Here is a 25,539-nt window from a genome sequence, read left to right as displayed (position 1 = left end):
TATATAAACGCAACAGCGTGGCTGTTCTCTCGTGTGCAAGGTCGGTTCGGATGGAGAAGCTGCGATCCTTGGAATATATTCGTAGTTGCTCCAGAATCGCGTCGATTCTTTTTTTAGACCAGCCATAGATTGTCTCGACTACGTTTTGTCCAGCTTGGTCGGTATCTAGTATCTACAGTAAAAATTCTGATCGCACGGACTCTTCCTCTGCTACGGCTTTCTTCCAAGCATTTTGTATTAGTTCGATGTTAATCTGACAGTACGTATGCAACTGACTAAACAATGTCCAAAACGAAGACGTCGTTAATAGTTTCTTGGCCCCCGTCGACAGCTGTCCACACTTTGCCACACTTGTGTCCTTCGTAGCGAACCACATGTGTGGATTTCGTATAAAGAACGCGACGACCGATATAAAACCGTAATCAGTTCTTGATTAACGCGATCTCTCCAACTAATTGCCGTATACGTTCCGTGTATTATCGTTGCAGGTCAGTTTATCGTCAAGGCAAAGATTTCGCTAGATTTCGAATCTTTCTGCGAAGAAACATTTCTTTCTTTTGGTCCACGGGTTTACTTACAAATACACTTGCAAATTTTTACGCAGATTTATATTTTTACTGATACGAGATTAAAGAAGCGGAATTTAAACGAAGATTCGTTTTATCTGTAAAACGTCGTAACTGGTACTCCACTTTCCGTATTCTATGGTTTTTGTGCGTTGCTGCATCTTCAAATTTTCCCTCCTAAATAGATACAAATTTCCAGTTTACTCGGAAAATTTTTTCTACGCGGTTTCTTCTAACGTTATCGAACCGACTCGGTTTGATTCACCGTGTAACGTTTCCTTTAACCATCGTCTGTTTTGGTTTTACTCGCAGAAAAATTAGCGCCGATAATCGGGTGTGATTCGTATGGAAAATAGAAATCTGGCAGATTGACTTTTTGTCTCATAATCTCTAGTTTGGTGAAGATTGAAAGGAAGAGTTTCAACTATACCGTTCTTTAATCTGGAATTATTTCATCCTATGTTGTGACACGCAATGTATATGTTACAGTCATACGATACGTTGATACTACGAGTGATAGAAATTTCTTTTACGATACATCGACCGTGTATTCGCTGTGTTTTTATTGGTAAATCTTAGAGATAAATGTTATAGGACTGTGCGGTAGGTCTGAGCCGAAGCTATCAAACAAGTACATTAGAATTATCTGTTCAACTTAAACATTTATATTTACTATTTATATCTTTTCTTATCGTATGTTATCGTGCTATACTGCAAAGATTATTGGAAAGTGTCGTCGCTTCCTTTAACAATTCCCTAAATTAACGAGACATCACTTTTTACATCTACGATACAAATTTAGCAACACGAGTTAAATATTACCATTGATCACTGAGTGTACTCGCATTTCTGTCAATTTAAATCTTCATGATCCGTGCTGATTATCATTATGCCGTACATTGCACATACGCAGATTATAAGAGAAAAAATAAAAAAAAAATGATTCTATTAATTCATAAGAAAACTAATCTCGGCGAGTTTATTTTACAAGATGAAAATTTCTACAGTGAGATGTATGGTTTCGTCGGAAAAAAATTGCGATTTCAATTTCAATTTATAACTGAATAATTATAAATATAAGAGGCAGCGCAATCGTGACAGTGTCTATCTGAGGTATGTTTATTCGAGGAATAAGCGCTAGAAAAGTTTACACTGTTAACATCGTTAACGCGATGGCATCCTTCGGACGTTTGCGTATTCAAATCTCGAAAAAATCAGAAGCATCGAAGATCGAACAACCGCGTTGAATTTATCGCTCGTCGAATTTACGTTTATCGCGATTAATATGCAATTATAGAAAGTCGGATGGATCTGGTAGTGAAATAGTTCTACATATCCGATACGTATACATTCACTGACGCACATGTTTGTACTTGAAAATGGATTGCATAAATAAGTGACGTTATCGTCCCGAAAGAAAATGTAAATCGAGCACATAATATTGTTTTTATGTAATCCGCGCATTCTATTAGTTTCTATTGTTATCAATATTCACGAACCGCGTTTCTTGTTTCTTTATGGAAGTTTCAAGATTTCGTTTTAACTGGTCCACCTTTCATGTTAATTGCAGGAGATCAATTTTCTCGACATTGACATATAATAGAACGTATAATATATACGTAATATGCGAAACGTTGGTATATTCTTATTGGCATATATCGTATGTACTATAATTTCGTCTGGAATTGTATTTTGAATGACGCAGCAATTTCGTGCGATTTTTCACTTGCTAGGTAAATTAACTTTACAGAAAATGTATATTTTCTATATACATACTCGATTCCTCGAAACGTCGAACTGGCTAAAACGTGCGATTTATTCTTCTCGCGTACTTTCAACGAGATTTCGAATTATGTAAACGATAGAAGCTCGCATTTCTCGACCATATCACCGCAGGAAACAGGCGAAATTGATAAAAAACAGAAAACCTTCGAGATTATATCTCGAGGAACATAGAATCTTCGACAACTTTTGTTTTTGCATTCGTCGAATAAGAAATTCGTAACGTTCGCCTTTTTCTTTGTATTCCTTGGTAAATAATACACGAGTGGAAACGTAATTAAATCGAACGATACGACTTTTTTATTCGCTGTGCACGCGACGTTAATCGCGAGATCGATCAGCAAAGGCTATCGTGAAAGCTTGAGGTCTAAAAGCACACCAGGCAGTTTCGTGCATTTCGGTGCATATTTCCACGATCGCGAGTCACGCCGTTCTTTTTTCCAGCTTAAAAATACCTTGTTGCGAGTCGGGCGAGGGGAACCGAGATTTATACGGCGCTTGGATCACTTTGAAGAATATAATTACGATAATCTATTTGTTTCTTTATTTATTCCGCTGTTGTGATAAAAAAAAGGACGGACAAATAGATCCGAAGACAAAGATGAAAGATGTCGAATATTTTCAAACGTAATTTGTAATTGTTCGGTACGGAGAAACGCCTCTACGTTTCTGTCTCTACAAATTTTCTCTCCAAGAGCCCATTTAGGGATATAGAATCCAGAAGGTTGCGTTATTGCCGAACAAACGATAATTCCGCTTCGAAATCGTGACTTCCGACAAGAATACAGTGTACTATACTTTCGCATAGCACGAACAACAAAACGAAAATAAGAATATTATTACAATTTTTGCAATATTCTTACGTTACGAATATTCGTTCTCAAATTGTTCGACAGATATACTTTAACAGAGAATTATTATTATGTATCACAATTAGATTAGATTAACAACGATGATGTTCTACCTGTAATTACGATAATGATAACTAGATCCTCGTGAATTATTCGAAACGGTGACAAACGTATGAAGAACAACAGTCAAGGATGAACCGATACGTAAAAATCTGTGTATCTGGCGTCGTCTCGTATATGCAGCTGCGTTCGCAGGAAAGTTTCTCGCATCGATTTCAGCGCATTTTCGAGCCACTCGTTGTTTCACGCGGACGTGGTCCGATTGACAATCATCGAGACACATACACGCGGAAATTCGGCGAGAAAGGGCGGAAAAGAATGGTCGGAAGTCCGTATCCGTTCGTACGGAGAGATTATAATTCGTGTCACGCGTTTTTAGTCTCCTCGGAGTATACAAGATGCGTACAACCATCCGCGACATGTTCCATGCTGATAAATTCGATCCCGCGTGTTTTTTCTTTTTCAAATAATGGAAATCGCGATACGTGGGATGTCTGCGCTTATTTATTTTCTTTTATTTCGAAGATTTCGTGCTCAGAGTAATAAGAATTACGTAGGTAGAGATGTTAAAGTCTCGGCGTTGTGCATCGGCGCATGTCCCAACCGCGTGTTTTTATTATCACAAATTTTAGGCTCGGAGGTAACATTTATGTTTTAGTGATATCACGTGAGCCCGTGTCACTTGCACACGTGCAAAACGGCCTTTAAAAATACTTATCGGCCAGTTACGTTTTATCTCGACACTTTTTATTGGCTATGTTTCCTTCTTTCGCGTGTGACTGCTCGATTAGATTCGATTCTCCTAGTTACTCTGTACAGCGTACTTTGTAACACTATAAATATTATGTTGTATTAAATATTATATTATATTCATTTATTGTGATTAACTTCTCCTGGGTATTACATCGTATCGATATACTAATATTTGTTAGCATATAATAATATATCAATAAATATAAGTCGATAAAATATATGTATCTATAATAACGATAATTAATATACGCGTGAAAAATATATTTTCCGATGCCGTTGGAGAAATGTAACCGAAGACGAGATTTATAATTGTTAACGATCCTATTGAAATCATAGAATACACGTACTAAATCGTAATTTGTATCTTTACGTGTATATGTAATATCAATCGGTGGCTATCGATTCTCTTTAGAAAATGCATCGTGTAAATGTGACGCTCAACCACCGCACGAACGTTATTAATAATATGCTTTTAGTTATCTCGAGTAATAAGATTATAAGATCGTATAAATAAAAGTATAACAAACCCAGTAATTTTTGTTATCAAACCATCTTACCGTTTATTGCACGCTTCTGTTCCACCGCAAGGAACGTTATAAGAATTCCAACTTTTTACAGCGCAGAGCTTTGTTTCATTTTTATCTTTGTCGATAAAAATAGAGAAAGTTAACGCGTATAAATAAATTCGTAAATATCGATAATCTTTTTCTTTTCGAAGGGAAACTTTTTTCGTTTCGAAAAGCTTCGCTGCAAAGGAGTGTCGGAATTGTCAGTGGTCGATTGCGTTAGAGGATTCTTAGAAAGGGTTAATACCGTAAAGTAATCCTGTTCCAGCTATTGGAACGAAATAAATTTCGACTTAGGAGATATCGATTTTACCAAAGGAAAAATTTAACTGACTATTAAAAAAAAAAACTGACTGACTGGAGGCTGACGTAAAAATTTATACATACGAAGATAGGATTAAAAACGTGGAATCAGGCAGTAAAGTGAACGGTACGTGGGAGAAAATCATTATATCTATTTGACATTATTACAGCGTTCGTCCGAAGCATTCAGAGGGATATCTGCTCGTTACTCGTAATACGAGGCCGGCTGATATAAGTACAGCAATTTTCAACGTGTTGCGGCTACCCAAAATAATACGGCCGTCTCCAAAATTCGACAAAGATTTTTTGGCTACAATTGGCACAAATTTAGCGTACAATTTAGTTGCTTGGCTCGTTAACAGTGAAAAAGAAGGAGGGGTGCTGTAAGTCGCTCGAAATTGAGGCAATTAGAGGGAGCAAGATATTTCCATCATTTTCTTTCGCTTTTTTCGTAGCGGTTCTTGAAATTAAATTTTTGTTTTTTACACGGGAGAGAAAACAGAGGAATGATGCCTCGTAATAAGGTCAACATAATGAGAAATATAATTATTTAAGTAGTATTTGTATCGAGTAGCTACTAGAGAAGAGGAGTTGTTTAATACATAAGTATTTTTGAAATCATCTCGTCAATTCCTTGCTTACTGCCGAATAGACGGGATGAATTTAATTGCAAATACATATACGAAATGAAGATGAGAAGTTCCGAAGGTATATCGTTCTCGTGCAAACAATTTTAACAAGATGATTTTATTTATACTCTTCTATGTGTGTTTAAGATTAGCGACGATTAAGTCGATACTTTTATAATATTTCTTATCTTCGCTAAATTGAATCAACATAAAGCTTTATTAGATTATGCTACTATCGTTCCATCTTATGTAAACAAATAATCAATATCTATTTTAAATTATTAAATGTAATGTAATGTAATATATATATGAATTTTATTTTCACGCGGTATATCAAGTTTAGATAAAAATTATTCGTCTTGATGAGCGAAACATTTTCCAAATTGTTATTATATAGATTGTTTATTACGTAGATATCGCTATCAGCGTACTTCTTATCAATTACTAACGCTATCAATTTATTACCAATTCATATGTTTCGCAAACCTTGGTTTTCCTAATTAAACGTAATTATACGTTTTGTATACCGCTGAAATCTGCTGAAAGAAAATTGGATCTCAACAGTGGAACAAGGAAACAGAGGGACGTATCAAAGTGTACGAGATGCGCGGGCGAAAAAGACGCGAAAACTCTCGCGAAACGAGAAACGAACAGCGCGTATATACACAGACGAGTTCCTACTCTCATCGTCGGGTATTTTTAAAAAGTAAGAAGCTTCGCTGTTGTACGACACATGTAAACTTCTGTTTCCATTCTCGAAATTGAATAATTCGTACGCTGACGGAATTGTTCGTAGTTTGAACAGTTCCTACCAACGTACACTGTGCACGATGCACACGTAACTCGCAATAAGGAGATAGAGACCCGCAATTCAGCGAATTAACGCGTAATTTTAATGGAACAGGGACAGAACAAAAAGGGACTGGAAGAGAGTTGTCGCGTGCAGCACTGGATGTCCTGATGAAACTTGGTTGCACATGGTGGAAGGTGAGAGCGGTCAGACGGCGTTACTATGGTCTGGCTACGTACCGTCTGTTTCTACTTGCTTTTCACCGTACAACGAGCTCTAGGCTAAAGCGATCTACACGCTGAAACGTGTTATCCGCTTGATTAGAAATTTGTAATTATTTCTGTAATCGTAGCCAGGTATATATATTCGATCATTGTTGATTTTATTATTAAATCGAAACTAGTAGCGCCTTAGACACTGATAACGATTTATCTATTTTGATAAATTTAAGTGAATCTGTTTTGTAAAATAGCGGATCTCCAAGGTGAGTCTCTTTTTTTCTCGAAATTCTTGATTTCCATGAAACACCTAGTCATGTCAAATATTAATCGATAGACTATGTCAACCGATCTGAAACATTATGATACATCATTATGATACATTATGATCGTTGAACGAAAAGGAGGACGTAAAACAGTACGATCTTTGTTTAACGCTCAATTCCTCAAAAAGCAAACGATCAACTTCGATACGAGTTTATCAGTTTGATTTCGTAGCTCTCTCATAGCAAATATAGAAATCCTTCCTTCGAGCAGAGTCTTATACGGCTAAACCTATGAATTCCAATTTTTATTCAACGTCCAGATCTTCGGTATATTCTTCCAGCAGAGAATTCATTTTATCGTCGATCGAACGGAGAACCATATACTTTGCTAATTTTCACTGACAGGATTCTCTGTAGCATCGATCGAATGCTGTATTCATAAACATTTGGAGAGGCCCTTAAAGGACGAAACGATTTTATTCCGTGGTAGTTAATGACATCCATCCGTCGAAAGTTCGTAAAAGCGACGTGAAATTGCGAGCAATTCACATCCATTACTTGGATACGGACCGCGTTAAATATAACAGCGAACTAGCAGTACGGTGAAGTATACGTTCACCCTTCGTCCCTAGTGTAAAACCAAGCCAGACAGAGGAGGGCTGGATGATGGGGAACGGGATGAGGCAGCATTGGAACGTGGCTTCCACGAGTACCAGCCAGATCTCCCTTTTGCTCCTTTCTCCCTTTCCCTGCCAGGATTTCGGGACTGGGAGAGGGAGAACGACGGCAACGTTGCGAAGGTCACCTTCCTCTACCACCCTCACGCACCCTAACGAAGGGTGGTCATGGTCGAACGTGGTTCATGCCAGACAGAGAACAGTGCTACGAAGAGGAGGGTGACTGGGATAAAAAGGATGCGCGAAGGCGTGTCCTGCGGGTTTTTCATACACCTTCAGAAGCAGCTACGTGCGAGTCCTCCAGGACGAAAAAATACCTCGTTTTAGTAACGAGTTAAGAGTAATAATTTCCTTTTTTTTTTAAAAAATAGCACACGTAGAAGTTATAAAATATTCGAGTTTACAGCGGTGGCTGTACAAATAGAAAAATTCGTTGTAAGTCGAAATCGGCTTGTTTGAAATTGTTCGGCTTGTAATTACTCCGGGAAATATAATATATAAAAATTTAGAAGATTTGTTATATTTCGAATGATTAAAACGAACGAATGAAGAAAGAAATGAATTTTGTAATGCAGTTGGTTGAATTTGTACGTTCTTCTCTCTCTATACATATAGCGTGTTGCAATTTTTATATATAATTGTTACTTATCGTTGGGCTAAACAGATTAGACCGAAGCTTTGAGATGAGAATTTTTTTTATTTCAATGACATGTATAAATTATAAAATATCGAGTAATGTACACTGGTGCAAAAAGAGTTTGTTTTAATATTTGTTTCAAAATTGGAAACTACGGAATGTGAACATATATCGTTCCACTCGATATTTTGTACAACGAAAAGAAACGTTAATGTATCAATACGTGTCGTTTGTTACAATCTACCTCAAATATTGAAATTCTATTAAAAATAAAGAGTATGTTAATGTAGTACGTTTGAATTCTTGTGCATGATTGTTCTTTATCGTTAGACTAGAAATTCGAGATATTTAAGATTGCCTATCACACGGTTATCAAGATCACGTTGATAGATACAGTTATCTAAACGCGTCTCGCAATAATTGGTATGTTTTTTTACCAGCGATTTATTTATTCTGGCCGTACCTTGAGATAGTAAGTACATACACTACAGCGACCTTCTAGTTTCGCGTAAACTGAACGACTCTTTTAGACTTTGATTAGTTCGAAAAGCAACAGCGCGTATATTTTCCGTACCGATAAATTACCATTAAGACGATGAAATTTCCGGTGCTACAGATGGCATCGTTTCGTAGGTCAGTTTCAACGTAGCTCTCGTTCCCCTTTATACTCGGACACTACAGATGCGTTTGCAGAAAACTAAACAAATGTTCTAGAAAGAAATGAATAGACCTGACACTCGAAGCCAAAAACGAAATTCTAAATGCGTATCGACGATCGCCCACAGGCCTTCACAATACTCGCTCAACGAACGAACCTGGCCCAAAAATAATATTCCACGAACCAACGAAATTCGCTCAAGTTGCTTGTTTATCTACGATTCACCGAGGAAAATTACCGCTGCAACTACGAAAATCTCGCCTTAAATAGATCTCGTTCACGCCAATCCACCCTTGTGCGAGCAAAAGTCACACCGACGACGACCCAACAACAGCGAACGTGCCAAATCGTCGAAAAGATGGACGAAGAGCCAAACCGTGCACCTGGTCACTGTCTGCGTCGTTTCTCTCCTTTGCGCTCTTGCTGCTGGCTAATTTTATAAAAACGCCGGTGCATGCAACCGCCTTAGGTGGAGAACCACGCCCGAAGCCGACGAAGAAGAGGCTAGACGTCCCGTTCCCAGGCAAAGAAAGGGAAAAATAACTAGATGGACGTGGCTGGTGGATCGGCGGGGAAGTCGACGTCCCTCGACCCACGAGGGAGGATAAAAAGAGCAATCGAAAAGAAGGAGGAGGCGCTCGATTAAGAAATAATGAAACAAAATGACAGTGTGTGGTGGCCCAGCGATGGAACGAGAGCGGGATGAAGAGGCGGAGGAGGACGAGGGAGGACAGGAAGGAGAGAAGCAACTCGAAGGAAAGAGAGGACAAAGTCTGGTCGATTGGACGTATAGTCTGTGCGTGTGTGTGTTCGAGGATAGAGAGGGGCGTGATGATTTACGATTCTCGGTTGGGCAAGAGCGACGGAGACGAGAAACGACGAAGAGCAACGGAATGAATGTGGTGGCGGTGTTGGAGGCGGCGGAGGCGGAGGAGAAACACCGGATAGAGTTGTGTGGAATGGAAACGAAGAGACGGCGAAGCAAAGTGGTGGCAAGAGGAGGTTTTTGGCAAAGAGGCGAGAGGAGAAAGGGGGGTTCCGTGGTAAAAGGGATTCGGTTTCGCAGCGACGGGGAAGTAGTTTCGCGAGAGAGAGAGAGAGAGAGAGAGAGAGAGAGAGAGAGGGAGAGAGCGAGGGGAACCAGAAGAGGAATGAGCAGAGAGTCGGCTGTACCGGTCGGGTTCGACTGGTGGTAGGGGAGAGAAAGAGAGAATTCGGGGCTGTTGACCGGGCTTCGAATTCGAAAGGCTCACGCAGGCTCGCAGTGAGGCAGGACGCGGATGCGCGACGGTGCTGACGACGTCGACGAGAACGACGAAAACGGCTACAACGCAGTCGCCGACACCGCCCGAATTTCACGATGCCTCGCTTAGGTGTGAGAGACCTTCCCTCTACTGCATCGTCGAATTCTGCACTGAGTTGCTAGGGCGATACTCGCTCATTCCTTTTACCCACGGCTGGCAAATGTATGGAATATATACAGGGTGTCTTCTTGAATATATATAAAATACAAGCTTTGATCGTAAGTAGGTGGAAGGATCGTGTTCAATTGAACTTGAGATTCGAGTAATTATTCGTTTCTGCAAACGCAACGAGAAGTAAAAGAGTCGTTCTATTTAACAAGGATATAGAAACTGTATGTTGTTTAGGTATATCTGTTGAATTAAATTTCCACTAATCTCTTTAGCGTAATTGTTCCATTAATGGAATATATTTTTAAACTGTGCATATTTCAAGTCACGCGAAGGTTATTAGATCAGCCTTGACCTTTGACATTATCCCGTAAAAAAAAAAAAAAAGAAGAAGGAAAGACGACGTTCTTGAAATTATAAAAGATAGAATCTCGTTTTATTTTCGTAAACTTCGAAAATTTTCAAATTATACGTATACACTGGTCAGCGGTTTAGTTTAAAAATCTAGAGCACCAAATTCTCCGTTCCGTGAAAAATACAATATATAAAACGCATTTATTGATTTAATGACAAACTGAAAAAAGAAATAGAGATAACGTGGTTTTGTTGATGCAAGTATCGATCTCTCGACGTTATCGAACCAATCCTCAAATAATGTCAAAAGTTTATAGTCGCGAGTTACATAACAGACTTATACAATGTATTTGCAAATTTTTTCATAATCCATATTTTGTTTTTTCGTTCACGAGGTTAAAACATGCAGAACGCAACGAAAACGGGGCAAACGAAATTTCAGTTATGCACGTATCACGAGCAGGTCTTATCTTGAGAGTCTTATCACCGGAGTTATCACCGAGTTTGTTTTCACTTCTGCATCGACGAGAAATAATTGGAAATCGTTGTAAGCAAACACTTTCAAAATTTATAATTAACGCGTCCACTCTTCGGCCAAATTTCTTAAATCCGTTCGTCGTATCTTTCTGTAAGCAACTCGAAAATTCTTTAACTTCTACGACAAAATTCTTTTTCGATTTGCATGTTACATCCAATCGTAAAGATAGAACAGAGTATATCGTTGGCACGGCCAAACTTTTCTACATCTTCGATAAATTTAATCTACTCTAATCTTTATCTCTGAACCTTATCAGTGTCTTAAAAAGCTTTCTCGCTGACCATTTAAATTACATCACAGATTTCATCAAAGTTTCGATTGCTCCTTTTATAAGCGATAATATTTTTTAACAAGTTTATCATCTTCCTTTCTTAGAAACAATTAATCTGACAACCAATATTCTTCCTTTTATTTCGTAGAATTGGAAAATAATGCATCAGTCCGAGTGTTTGTCAAACAACGAAATATTCCGTTTGACAAATATCGATATTAGTTAGATAGCAACGAGAATTAAAGAAAAAAATATCCATTGGCCTGCGATATACGTTTCATTCATCGAATGATAAAACTCCGATACAAATCACCTATTCAAACTTTTATAAAACATATTCAATAGCGAGAGATATCAGAGTTTAGTGGAGGGAGTTTATTACCAAAAAAAAGTCGGATAATCTTTCAGAGAAGAGCACACGAATCACCGGTTTCCACGAAACCCGAACTTTCATGTTCCCAGGGAATTTGAAAAGTTCCAGATTAAAAATATCCAGTTTCCAAACGAGCGAACTTGCAAATTTTCAAATTTCGCTAGCGTCTAGCTTCGACTAAACGCCACTTTCCACTTCTCGAGCTTCAAAGTTTGAAAATTTCAATACATTCGTAAAGCTATGGAAGTGTGGTAACGTGGACATTTTGAACTTGCAAGTTTGCAAATCTAGAAATTCGAAGATACGGAGGAAGTTTGTGAACTTGGAAATTTGAAAATTTGAAATTACGGAAGTTTGTAAGCTTGGGAATTCGGAAATATGGAAATTTACGCGAACCTGGAAATTTGATGATTGGGGAACGTGCTGGTATACCGCGCGGATTTGCAAATTCCAAATGTTCGAAGTTTGCAAATTTAGAAATTTGAAGATACGCAGCAAGTTTGTAAGCTTGGAAATTTGAAAATTTCAATATCACGGAAGTTTCTAAGCTTGGAAATATTCGGAAATATAGAAATTTGCATGAACCTAGAAATTTGATAATTCGAGAACGCGTTAATATACTACGCGCATTTGCAAATTTCCAACTTTCGAAGTTTGCGGATTTAGAAATTTATAGATATCAAAGTTCATCTAAACTATTTCAAAAATGTCGAAGCGTGAAAGTTTGCCGGCCTGAAAGCGCGAAATCGTAGAATTTTCTAAATTTGCAACATCCTGAATCCGCACCGATTCTTATTATCGAGCCGATGTTCGCGAACGATATGAAAAACGGAAGAGAGCTTGCGCCTGTGCAGTGTTCGCGTAACTCGGTTTCATCTGGCGACCTTGAACCAGGTGTACCAGGTGTAAAGACAGAGAGAAAAAGAGAGAACCGTCAAGAGGGTTGCAGTCTACTCTTCTCGTCATCGAGCTCCGCGTAGACCGGAGTATCGATCCTGAAACGAAGTTGTCGGCCCTATCCCATTCGCAAACCCGTGCTCCGGTAACAACCCCTTCCCCGTCGGCGGGTCGAAAGTCTGGAGGCCTTGACTAGAGAGAGAGGGACAGCTAGCGTGAGTAAGAGAGAGAGAGAAAGGGAGAAAGAGAGAACCGGTCGTCAGGATGGGGACAACGGAGGGCGAGAGCGCGCGAGGGTCATGGATTTCGCGTCCCCGCGTGAAAACGTCGACGAATAGAGAGAAAGCGAAAGTAAAGGGGATCGAGCAGATGAGCTGGGGCGATAGAACCTTCGAAGCTTCCAATAAAACGCGCCAATGATAGCTTGATAAAGGCACTGTTCGACATTTTACGAACCATTCGTCTCAAAGATCGCTGCATAACGCGTCGTCGTGCGCTTCGCGTAGCTTGCTTTACGATGCAAACGATATTAAACGAAGCTAATTGAGCCTAATCTTTGCCTCTTGGCGTCCGACTTGCCGTTTCTATGGGCTTTCTTTTATAAAGGTTTGCACGTTACCAAGGGTGTTTTAAGGGATCGAATTGGATCGTGTTGTTGGTTTTGGGGATTGGGGAGAGCGGAAAGGTGAAAAGATGTCCGAGGAAGATCGGAGTTTGGATAGAAATGAAATTCTCGATAAAAGCTGATGTTATTTGATATCGGTTAATCCTGTTGCGTTCTTCTCGACAGTTTTCACTGAAATTGTATTTTTCTAACGATAACAAATATTTCATTCGTATTTTTCTAGCGGTGGTAGTTAGCCAATGTCTCGAATAGTAGAATATGAAGAAATTCTTATCGGTATGCGTGATTTCTCGTTGAAAATCCGAGTTACGTGTCTACGTTGAAACGTTAGAAATCCTTTTTGTTCGATAAGATTGGAGTCGAGTGAAAATATAAAAATAGGAGCGCTACAGGATTAGGAGATGATGCTACAGTTATATATTCTTCTCGTCCTTTCTTATTAGAACTGGAGGAATTTGAAGACAGAAGAATATTGTAGTTACACCAAGTTCAATTTCCGTTTCTGTCTCATACGTTCGGAAACGATGTGGATCGTCGTGCTGACCACGATTTTGAGATTTCTACGCGATCGATCGCGGCGACTGGAAACCGGAGACAGGAATTCGACTGGAAAGTAACTTCTTACGCCGACTGCATTGTTTTCGAGCTCGTCACTCCGAACATCATCGCTATAAACGGCGTCGTATCGTGTGCAGACGCTGACGTGACCAATGGCGTTTTTTTAGATAACGATGAAATATTTTCGACCTTGAACCTTCGGCTCTAAGCTGGTCCCCGAAACTTTTGCATATTTCGTTTCCCCTTTCGGTGTCAAATCGAAGAAAACAACAACGATAAAATTTGCTCAGTTGCATCTTGCTCTCGCAACTCTTCGACCTATGGATATTAAAATAATCTGTTCGCTGCCCCGTTCTATTATTTATCGATAAAGTGCTATTAATTGCGGCCGCATTTTCGTAACTTGCACGTTATATCACCGAGATAGTAGTTTCTTTGATTAAATGAATCACACAGATGCCAGACTGTGATCGACTTCGTCAAGGACAAGTTTGATTTATGAATCTAATCGTATGTCGTGCCATTTCTTGCATAATTCGAGCGACGTCATTAGCGAAATTTTATAAGCCGCTAGTTACGAGTAATCAGTGCTAATAATTACTCTCGTGCAGCGGTTTCTTGTAGCAACGAGTTTCCTTAAAAAGTAAATTACGTTTCACGATTAACTTTTCCGTAAAATCATACAATCGCAAAGAAAAGGTCTGTGACTCGTACATCGTAACTTGTCGATTCGTTGATATAGTATTCGGTTAGTATAGTAAACTGTTACGCGAGAGTGATTATTGTTGTTAAAATTGAGAAATCTGTAAGAAGCGAAACTGATGGTTTTGAAACTCTGAATAAGCGAAGCGTATTGGACTGTGTGACAAAAGAAAAAAAAATTGATCTTCGAAAAAGAACTCTCCAACGTTATGGGCAAGATAACGTTTATCGACGATATAATTTTTTTCTCTGAACGTTTCGCCAATTTATCGGCTATTTTTCATTGCCTCTTATCAGCCACGCTCGGTCAATTTACAAGCAATTTTTCAGTAGCTGTTTATCAATCGATATTCGATCGATCATTAAAATGAGCTAACTTTCTAATTAAATCCATCAATCGTTCACCGATGTACTTGTTCGTTCGTCGTAATTAACTTTGCGGATTCCTTGTTTGATTATTAACCCCCCCTCCGATAATACGAAGGATAACCTTCGTAAACAATCTGAAAATCCCTCCTCCCTCGATCAAATCCTCTCCGATCTTTCTGTTTGCGTCAGAATTTCAATCGCTTTGCTCCCACATCGATTTTAATATTCATTTGACGAGGAACGCGCGCGCAGATCTGCGTGATTCACGCAGTAATTATCAAAATTTGAGGTTTCCTGGTTTGTGTGATACGCTTTTCCTAGGAATATCAGAATACAGCTTCATTAAGCGTTAAATGACAGACTGATTAGAGTAAACGTCAAGGAAGGAATTTCTTCAAGAGAGAATAATGTAGCTTACACTGTCTGGCCATGAATATTAGGACACTACAGCTGTTATTTAGATATTTAATAAACAGTGAACAGTTTCGTTGCTTTAACTTTGAAGTTAGTTTATTACAAGATACTAAATAAAGTAACGAAAGCTGTGTTGATACTTATGATCTTCGGTGTATGCTATACTTGGAGTTTTAAATTGAATAATTATTGTATTCCCTGGATCGTTAAAAATGTAAGAAGGTCGAAGAAATAGAAAATGAAAAGAGAAAAGTTTTTGCGACAGTTTACCAACATTTACACGAATTATCGAACTGGTCGTAAAGTTTCTGACGCTTCAAATGCTATTGCTTCCAGCACTGTCTAGGTCAGTTTTCTCTAGCTCGCGTTCCTCAGATAACACGGATGCATCTACGAAGCTAAATACTCTTAAAACAAACTTATGGACTCGACGGTTGTAGCTAAAACACGAACCTTGTAATAAATTTTTTTTAAGGGGAAGACTCGATTTACACCTGGAAATTGCCAAGTTCGATAATTCTATTTTTCCACTGTGTAGCGTATAAAATGTCTAGAAACATCGACGTATCTTTTTAGACTTTTAATGTTTCGAAAAACAACCGCTTACTCCCTGTGTCAATAAATTTATACGTAAGTTCACCAATTTCTCGATCTCTCGAATGCCTCGAATTGTACTGTCACCCGTAGATCAGTTCTCCTCCCTATCTTTTCTTCGCCCCTAACACCTAACGTATGTACAGTACAGTTACTCGCAAAAGCATTCCAACATTTGTGTAGACACATTCTGTAAATATATTACATGCGTTATAGGAAACATTTTGAAATTTCATTAGCACCTCGCCCGTCTCGCGATTACTTTGGCAAAGTTTGAAACAAGTCCGAAAGTACATACAGAAATTACAAGAAATCTACATTTTTTTCCAAAAAGACGCCGCTTACGTCTTGAACGCTGATGTTAATCTGACAATTATGCGATATTTCGTGGAAACGCCGGGTAACTGGTCCGCCGTCGTAGCGGAAAATTGAAAAATCTGAATTTTAAATCGCAGAAAGCATTACCTACACCCTATAGTTTTTAGAATTCGTCAATTAAGCGATGCTTCTATGAAAACCATCACGAATCTCGGATTCGTCATAGTCGTGACGTCTGGCGCTTGTGAATAGAACAAAGCTTCGACCGGCTGGCTGCTGCCAGTGGCCCAGGATCAGAGAAGGGTTCGGCCGTATTACAGCCAGTCGCCCGTCCACGTGCATCGATTCATTCGTCACGGTGCCCCGACCTATCCAACGTGTAACTTCAGGACTTTGCCGCGCCGCCTGCAAGCGCGTGTATTCGTGTGCGTATGCTAACCGCATCCCGTCACGTGTACGACGATTACGTCCCGTCTGCGTATATTTCGTCTCTCCTCCGTTCTCTCTATCTCTCCTTCATTCACCACCTTTTTATGCACAACCACAACGTGCCAATTTATACACTGGATACCATAAATACGAACACACAGCTGCTCGTTGCATTCGTTGGAAAACTTTAACAAATTTTACTTTGCCGAATATTTTGCGTCATAAGCGAGATAACCAGATTACGGATTTTTATGCAAATTCACGCTTTTATAAAAATAGGGAATCTAAGCGAAAACTTGTTTCGTCTATCGGATATCATAACAATGCAATACGTTTTGTATATTTCGCCGTATTTTTATTATATTTGCATTTTATATGAATTCTGCGTATCTCTGCGTCTTCGAATTCCCTGTGTACACGTGAAGATGCTCGTGGTGAAGGTAACAAGCTTGTAACAAGATAATTGCGAAATATAAAGACAGCGAAACGTGTTCGCTTTCTACTAAATTTCTAAATAATAATTATTAATACTCGTGGCTGACGGCGTGCACATGTATTTGTTATGTATCAAACACGATACGCCAGTGTAACGTTCTCGATATAGCTAAAGATCTGGTGGAACTGGATGGAGAGCCTCCTGATCCTTTTGGCGAGTCGATACATTCTCCATGGTGGAGTTGTGGTGAAACCGGCTCAAATCGTTTCACAGACGATCCCCGGGATACGTATCCGAAGCACGCACGACATCAGACGGGTTATATTTCATGAAAATAATAAAAACGTACGAATCGAAGATTTCACACAGCGGTTCAATGAAATTAATGAGCGGCGTGGTTCGAATTAATAGGACGTTATATGATTTTTGTGTTGTTTGTGGAGCTTTCTTTTGGACAGGGGAAATGTTCTTTCTAAAGGGTTTAATTTTAACAGCTTCGCGAATATTGATTTTTATAAAAATTCAGTTAGACAAGAGGTAGGTATACGGGAGAATTACGTGGCCTGTTGCTCGAACGTTCATTCTCTTTTGGTAAAAAATTCATTTGGTAAAAATGAACTTGCATGAGCGTGATATGTAGAATATTCATGTAGGTTAGATGTCGGTTGAAAATACCTTGACTTTTGTTCAAAAATTTACCTAATAAAAATGGAGTTAGATAATTACAGTGTATAAGAGGGTTTTATAAGTAGAATAAATAGCATGTTGCTTGAATATTTATTTTATTAGTTGCTTTATAGTTTTTTTTTTTTTTTTTTTAACGAGTATGTATAACGGTCCATTATAGTCTTTTATGACAGACCTTCTTCATCTTTGTCCTTTGTTTCTGGTCGTCTGGCCACCAGATACGTACATGCTTGAAAAAGTCACGAGTGACGTAAGTTAAATAGGGACGTTCGTTTTCGCCTCTAGGGGATTTGTTCTAAGAATTATAATTAATTGCTGATACAGAGGTAACGCGAATCGAGTTCCACTTATTCTTGTTCCTTATCCCCCCAGCTATGCGGTCTACCGAGGAACGTCTACTAATATATCAAAGTTTTAATTATCGTGTAATTACTTCTGCACTAGTACAAACAGTCATTGGAATTTCAAAGTTCATTTCATACAGAACTTTAATATTCTGGAACCTTTCGTAAAACCTATATTAAAACATAAATTACAAATACTTTTTTAATCTCAAAGGATTAATCCTGGCCCACACCGTTCATTTAAACAGAGTAATCGTTTCAACATTCTATCACAATCGTGGATTAATATTATTACTCGTGAATCCTATAAAACAAAAGATCGACATCTTAAAATTAAAATATCGAAATATTTGACGTATAAGGAAGAAAAATTCAGCAAACGGAATTATTTCCTTACACTAACGTTACAGTCTCCTATATCAAATCTTTAATTTTTTTAATCTGATCTCTTGCTGCATAACACTGTCCGTTCGTACACTGACAATTCTGGTTCATAATGAAAATGTAGAATAAACAAACTGCGAACGTTCGCGAAATTGAATCAATGTTTCGAGCATACGTTGCACACCGATGTATACATTTACGCATATTTCAGAGTAACAGAACAAAGCACGGAAGCAGTTAACTCCTACGTCGGCCGTGGAAGACCGCGCGACCTGACCATCGCAATTCTGCTCGAAATGAGCCACATCCCGGCGAAAGTGTTACTAATATTTTTTTAGTCCCGTCAGTGATAACGATTAGGTTCGTTGTACAGCTCGCGATAAGGATATTCTTGATACCAGATACTTGTCGAACTCTGTTCTATTTTCCGCCTCTACAAATATACTTTGCTTCGTAATCAACGTTATGCATCGTGTATTATAGATATATATACTTTGCACCAGACTATGAAACACGAGGCAAACTTGTACCACGGGATTATCACATTAAACCATGGATTTTTATGCAAATTCGTATTTTCTAGAATATAATTAAAGATATAGAATCTCGGTAGAAAGTTGTTTTACCTACCAAATATATATTCTAGAAAGTGTTTGGGTCAAACATTCGCGCGCGTGCGTGCGTATGTATGCGAGCTTATACCGTCTTGCCTTTATGATGATGATGATTTCAGTATTAATTATAGCTACCGCAAGTTCATTGCGTATTTATAATTTTCTAAACAAAGTATTCGTTCATTATACGAAAGTCAATCTCTTACTGTCTTATATCCGTGAAAAGAAGAAGCTGTATTTCGAATATTTTCTAATTTTTGAATAATTTATGTTTTTTCGTATGGTATGCTTTCCGTGATAATTTTCCACTATCATCGATTCCTTTTCGTATCCTATTTTGTCCAGCTCCTCGAGATCGCTTCCCCATGGACTTCGGCTATAACTGAAAGCATTGAAAGAGGAATTTTTAGCCGGCGCTATCTTGGACGATAACGCGTCCCAAGGCCGACGCAGGGATAATTGGCCAAAGTCATTTTAGCATTGTGTAACATCGGATAACCCTGACGCACTGATTTTTCGAAGTTTCCTGCATTGTTACGTCGATTACGGGGAAAGAAGCGATAGATCTGGAAGAAAGAAAAGAAAGGAGAGAGGAACAATCTGATGGAGCTATTCGAGTTTCTGCAATTGAAAAATCTCGCGCGAGAATATCATTAGAATGGAAAATTAAAAAGAAACGTGTCAAACGACTTAATTACAAATTTGATTGTTTTAATCGGCTAAAAGCGATACCCTAGGCTGTTGTAACGTTATTCTTTTTGAATAATAACGTTAAAATGAGATATATATGTGTATGTGCGTGTGTGTGAAATTTCGAGCAATTTCGACTGTTTTGATCTCGCGTTGTAGAAACGCCAATGATTGCATACGCGATGGCACATGGTCGTCGACGATTGCCAAGTCGGCCACTTAGCCAGATACGCAACAGAAATATCAGACACCGGGCCAAAGTGTCAGTTGTTTATTGTCGCGGACGTAATTAACAAAAAGCTGATTGTACCGTTACTCCATATAAAGGCAAACTCGATACGATAATGTTGTTTTGCAGATGTGAGTTTCTTTTAACATTCAATTAATTTTTTTAATTTGTTATAATTGTTAACGTTACTGTAAACTGTACGATAAGTCCGTTATAGTAACCAGTTATTTCGAAAAATTATAATATTATTCTACACAGAAAGTTATAGAATATATAACGTGTAGTCTTTTTTCTTATACCTAAAAAATATCGCAGCTTCGTAGTAAATGAAGCGAACTGTCTGTTATATGTATTTAACTCTTTATAAAGCTACATGTTAAAGTTACATATCGACGCGCATAATTTTTTTTAATTTTATTCAGTTTTACTTGCCCCTACCGTTATATTACATTTTTCATTTTTATTTCGTTTACTTCGCTACATCGTTTATTTATGATAATTATTATTCATCGGATTTCAGATTAAAGAAAAAGAGAGAATATTATATTTTTTGAAAAATGTAAATAATATCTTTTTTTTTAAATATGGAAAGTCAATTGACCAAAAAATTTAATTTATTAAGTATTTCTCGTTAACTTCGTGACGTTAGACAAGATGTTTCAACTATTGGCCAAAATGCGATCTTTCTGTTCGTTCTATCAGATTATGAGACGCGTAGTACCGCAATTGAAGCCGCCATTGCATTTATGGCAATGATTCTATTATTAACTTAGACGTAGATTATAGTCATAGCAAAGACCTTGATTATTATATGCGCGTACACAACAGCTGTACCATTACGCAAGAATATTAAAAAACAGAGATTTATGGTTTGACTTCAACACTTTCTGCATTCGATCATGGTACAAACGGGTTACGTTAATACCCAACTCATAATTGGTCGTTGGATCTCGTTTTTACTAAAAAAAGAGTCATTCGATTTTAAGTAATCGATAATTAATAAATATTATCATCGATATTAATTTTACTATTAACCTTTGTGCTGTAACACGAACGAAACTCAGACAAACCATTAATCATCATCTATATTGATCTCTTCAGGAACGAATTTATTAGATTCAGAATTCTTTTTGTTACACAATATTTGTTTAAAATATATTTGTAAATATTGAAAGACGTATTACCGTAAAACGTATTCCAAGTATTTTGAAATGTCTCAGAAAAATAACTGTCGCTTTTTTTTTTTAAATTATGTTCAAACGAAATGTATACGTAGCATTCGTAGCAACGTTTAAAGGAGAGTGAACAAGGTTAAATTAAATGAGAGATTTAAAGGAAAATCGCACTAGTGCATTTTTTCCTCTGAATCAAGATAACAAGGAATACATAAGATTCAAATGTACGCGATTTAATCGTAAATTTCCCAGCTTTTATGACTATGTATAACAGTGTGTTAAGTAAGCATACATTTAAAGTCTAATTCTGCTTAATGTTTCCTCTGGTTAAAGATCTTATCGCTTTCCTAATTCCCTCGCATATAACATAACTGCTATGATTTATCATCTATAGATAACAACGTATTTTTCTATATAATGTCTCGTACGTAAAGAATCTGCCGATAAAAATACAATTATTCTTTAACTTATCACTAGTCTGTTCGGTTACAGTATGAAGAAGTCGAGTCGCAACGGTCGATCATCGATTACTTAATAGTACGCCTACTCAAATCTCCGTGTGTTCTGTCTCTTTTTCTAACAGTAACCATGAAAATATAAAACGAGTCATAATAAATCGAACTTCAGCCGCACAAAGTGCATAAACACCAACCAGTTTTTCAGCTTTCACGCAGGGAGTTGCTCGCCGAACTGTGAACCAGTTCGGCCCGTTACATCATCCACAGATAAGGTTCAATTTTACATCAAGTGTTACGCGAGAAACGTAGACAAATGGTACGAACGTTCGATGCAGTCGGAAAGACCAAACGTGTTAAACGTTTTATGTAACCTTCGAATTTTGTACTACCGACTCGTTTTAACGTGCGAAAAAACCACGTTTCAAGGCTCGATGATGACACACAGACGCTGCTAGTTGGACGTAAAAAGCGAGAAATTCATCGGGAATAGACCGACGAAGAGGTTGGCCGGGTCATGCTGTAGCCTGGATGGGTTCGTACAGCCTGACACGTGATGAATATTTCCCTTCGAATCTGCGTCAAAGTGAAGACGGTCGTTACGAGCTAGACCATTTCACCCGACGACTGCTTGATGGTCTATACATGTGACACCGCACACGGTTTTTTCTCAATGCCTCCTTTTATCGTCGGACAGTTATTCAGACCGTGGTCTACAATCGAGAATAGAAATCAAGATGATCGTCGAGAGGGAAAGACGTTTGGTCACTGGAAACGAGTAGACGAGTGTTCGATGAAGTAACTCTATGAAGTTACGTTTACTTAAAATCTCTTCGTTGCGTTAAGCAAAAAGGGAAAATTATTTGTAACAAGAACGTAGGGTTACGCGTGTAAAATAGTATCAATATTCTGTTTTTTAATTGGAAAGAAAAAGGTTTGGAGTTAGATTTTATTCTATCCTATTTATATATACATTCGTATTTGATAGCATAATAAATTTTTATTATAGAGATAATAAGATAACGTTTATCGTAAAACTTATCGTTGCTGGAATGTTTAACTTTGTTGATAGTAAGTAAAGAAACTATTTTATTTTGACGAAGTTACGTTGTGAAGTTTAATATTAAGAATTCACGAAGTTATAAAGTTAATTTCTCTTCTAATTATACAACTTTTGCAAGCGATGTTTTCGCATATTACTTGCAATACTGAAGTACAATGAAGTGGATCGATCAACATCCAGTGTGTACACTAGTTGAAAATTTGAATCAATATTGTTTGAACAATTTTTCATGTGCACTCTTTTCAAGATATTTTATACGTTATTCGCATTATTCGCCGTTTCTACCATTCGACGTTTTCATTATTCGCTATACACGCGTCAGTTATTTGCATGTCCGTCATTTGTACGAAGAAATAAATCGCTTATTTAAATATCAAAGGTGAGAGGCAGTTGTTTCGAACGAAAGTTTAATTAAAATAAACTGCCCGTCGTATTCTTGATCTAATTTTTTTTTAGATAACGTAATTATATTTAGTACGTTCTATTGGTATGAAATATATGTCGTTTGATCGAATTAGCGAAAACGTTCGAAATAAACTATACGTTAAAAAATAGAAAGATATGGAAGATGTTAATGCTCAGTGGACTACGTACACGCCCGTTATCTTCTTCAGCATAATAAAGAATAATTAAATCTTTCTGACCTCGAAACATTCGGGAGACCTTAATTTATTACTAGTACATCGCGAATTTATATGCAAATTTACATTTTTGCGAATACAGATACGGAAGTAAAATTTGGACAGAGATCTGCTTCGCGTATTAAAAATTTTAATAAGAACCGTAGTTTGGATATCTTCTATATTCTTGCGTGTTACATGCATTCTATGCATATTTGGATCTTTAAATTTCGCATAAATGCATAAAAGTCCACAGTCTAATCATTAACGTATACAAATTTTAATATCGTTTTTGTACATTGTCCGGTGAGTTCTCAGGTTTTACGAGTAGACTGCGGATATTTATGCAAATTCATACTTTTACGAACTTTATAAAAAAGAAAGAGAAACTCAAGTAGAAGATCTTTCTATCTCCCGATGTATCATCTACTAATATCGTTACAATTATCTACCAACACTGTAACGAGCGCTATATAAGATTTACGCGTTACGAGCCTCGTCCGAGTATTTTTGCATTTTGAAATTTCCCATAAATGCGTAAAAATCTACAGTTTGTTTAAAAATATAAATTGATTTCCGTTCTGGCAAATCGTAGACGATTGGCTGGTCGAATTATTTTCGTGGTTACACGATGCTGCCAGTTGACACACACGGCCTCACACGAGTGAGGAAATTTGGACGCGTCGAAAAACATTGCATTCGTCAGGCTTTCTGCGTCTCACCATGAGAAAAGCAACAGATGAAACTCGATACGAAAACAAACAAGCTTCGTAGGGATTTCCCGATATCTTGAGCTTCCCGCACGATCACAGAGAATAGAAATTGCGTTCGAATTCGCACGGACCCATTCATGACCAAGCGACAGAAATAAGCATCGTTATCTAATAACACCCGTGACATTTGCACTCTCATTGCCCCTATTCTTGCGACAATGTGTAATTTCGCGAACGTTTTCTTTGCAGATCGGCTAGAGCTAATACTAAGAGTACTTTCACGCCATAAGTGAAATCGTATTCTGATATATCTCGGTAGATCCTGAACGATGGACCCATTGGGCCAGTTAACGAAATTATCGAACAACTTGCACCGTGTATCCTTTCTCGTTGCTTTCCCTCTCTTTAACCGGTTGATTTTAACGGAACTTCTCGATGATCGTAGAATTAAAAATGAACAGAGACATTGGATTTGGATTTCAATCGTTTTTCAGTCGATTTTAATCGTTCAACGTGTAAATGCGATGTAGGTGTTAATAGAAAGCGATGCGACGCGTAAAGAGGTAAAAAGTTTCTAAGTAAAAATTAGATTCTCGTGTTGCTTGGTCTTAACGGAGTTAAACAAGAACGAATAAGCGAATAAATTTTCTAAATATAGATGCCATCCCCAAGGGCGAGCAGCGAGCGTTTTTCAGAAAAGAGATCGATAATTATTTTCACATAGTATGATTCGATAAAATATTAGATTAAAGTTACATCTTCCGAGAAGTCTTATTTCTAACGCGTGCTTCATCGCCCACGTTAGAAAAATGCCATTTCATACGAAAATGAGAAGATAATTGCACTTTATTTGATTATTACGAAAGAGCGGGAAAAAATGGAAAACACGGTACGTACTAGATCGATTAATTCGATTGATGAAAAATTAAGATTGCCTGCCTGTATTTTAAGACAGAATTCATCTACAAAGAAAGAAGAGAGTAGAGATTTAAGGAATATCGCGATGTAATCCCTTAATCCGTTGTCTTTTTATAAATCGTACAAGTGAATCGTCTCTAATTTTCGCATAACCGCTGGGATTAAAAGTTTCTAAAGATAGACGGAGATTAAAACGAAGCTCTTTCTCGTTTCTGTTACAGCAATCCAAGAGCGTCACGGAACATGGCAGAGAAACAAAGACGCGACAATCTTAATACGAATATCTCTGCGATGGCGACACTTGTACCTACCGTCGCCGAGAGTCCAAGGAAAATGGACAAGATATCCATCCTGAGGTTGGCAGCAGCCTTCCTCAGAATGCGATACAGTAAGTCGATGTAGTAACGTAGCGAGAATAGATTGAAATACGAATGTGTTTATTCGTATTCTTCGAACATATAAACGCTAATAGTTTCTCATCTAATCGATTTATACGTATTGATTTGCGTACGTTTTCAGCGGTCGGTCGTGGTACAGTTGACTTCCTCCCTCGAGAGCTTGGCGAGCTGGACCTGGAAAAATATATCGTCGATGTGAGTAC

At 37.9% G+C, this 25,539-nt stretch overlaps 1 protein-coding gene across 6 annotated transcripts in view; it reads left to right on the top strand.

The window, feature by feature from the left end:
• The window catches only part of LOC138182437 (circadian locomoter output cycles protein kaput), a 94,713-nt gene that overhangs the window by 54,231 nt on the left and 14,943 nt on the right, over positions 1–25,539 (top strand). For 4 of the 6 annotated variants that reach the window (XR_011173800.1, XM_069118299.1, XM_069118288.1 and 1 more), the window contains 2 exons: positions 25,160–25,326; positions 25,458–25,531. Coding sequence is in view for 5 of the 6 variants with exons in the window: in XM_069118299.1 (XP_068974400.1) it covers positions 25,160–25,326; positions 25,458–25,531 (241 nt within the window). In the remaining variant the exon portion in view is untranslated. Of the gene's footprint in view, positions 1–6,414; positions 6,498–25,159; positions 25,327–25,457; positions 25,532–25,539 lie in introns of all 6 variants that reach the window. The other 2 variants (XM_069118307.1, XM_069118316.1) reach the window with 1 other exon arrangement.

The sequence above is a fragment of the Bombus flavifrons genome, chromosome 1, assembly GCF_040668555.2.
Source record: "Bombus flavifrons isolate JBK064 chromosome 1, iyBomFlav1_principal, whole genome shotgun sequence".
NCBI lineage: Eukaryota > Metazoa > Arthropoda > Insecta > Hymenoptera > Apidae > Bombus > Bombus flavifrons.
This window is presented reverse-complemented; position numbering and strand designations above follow the sequence as displayed.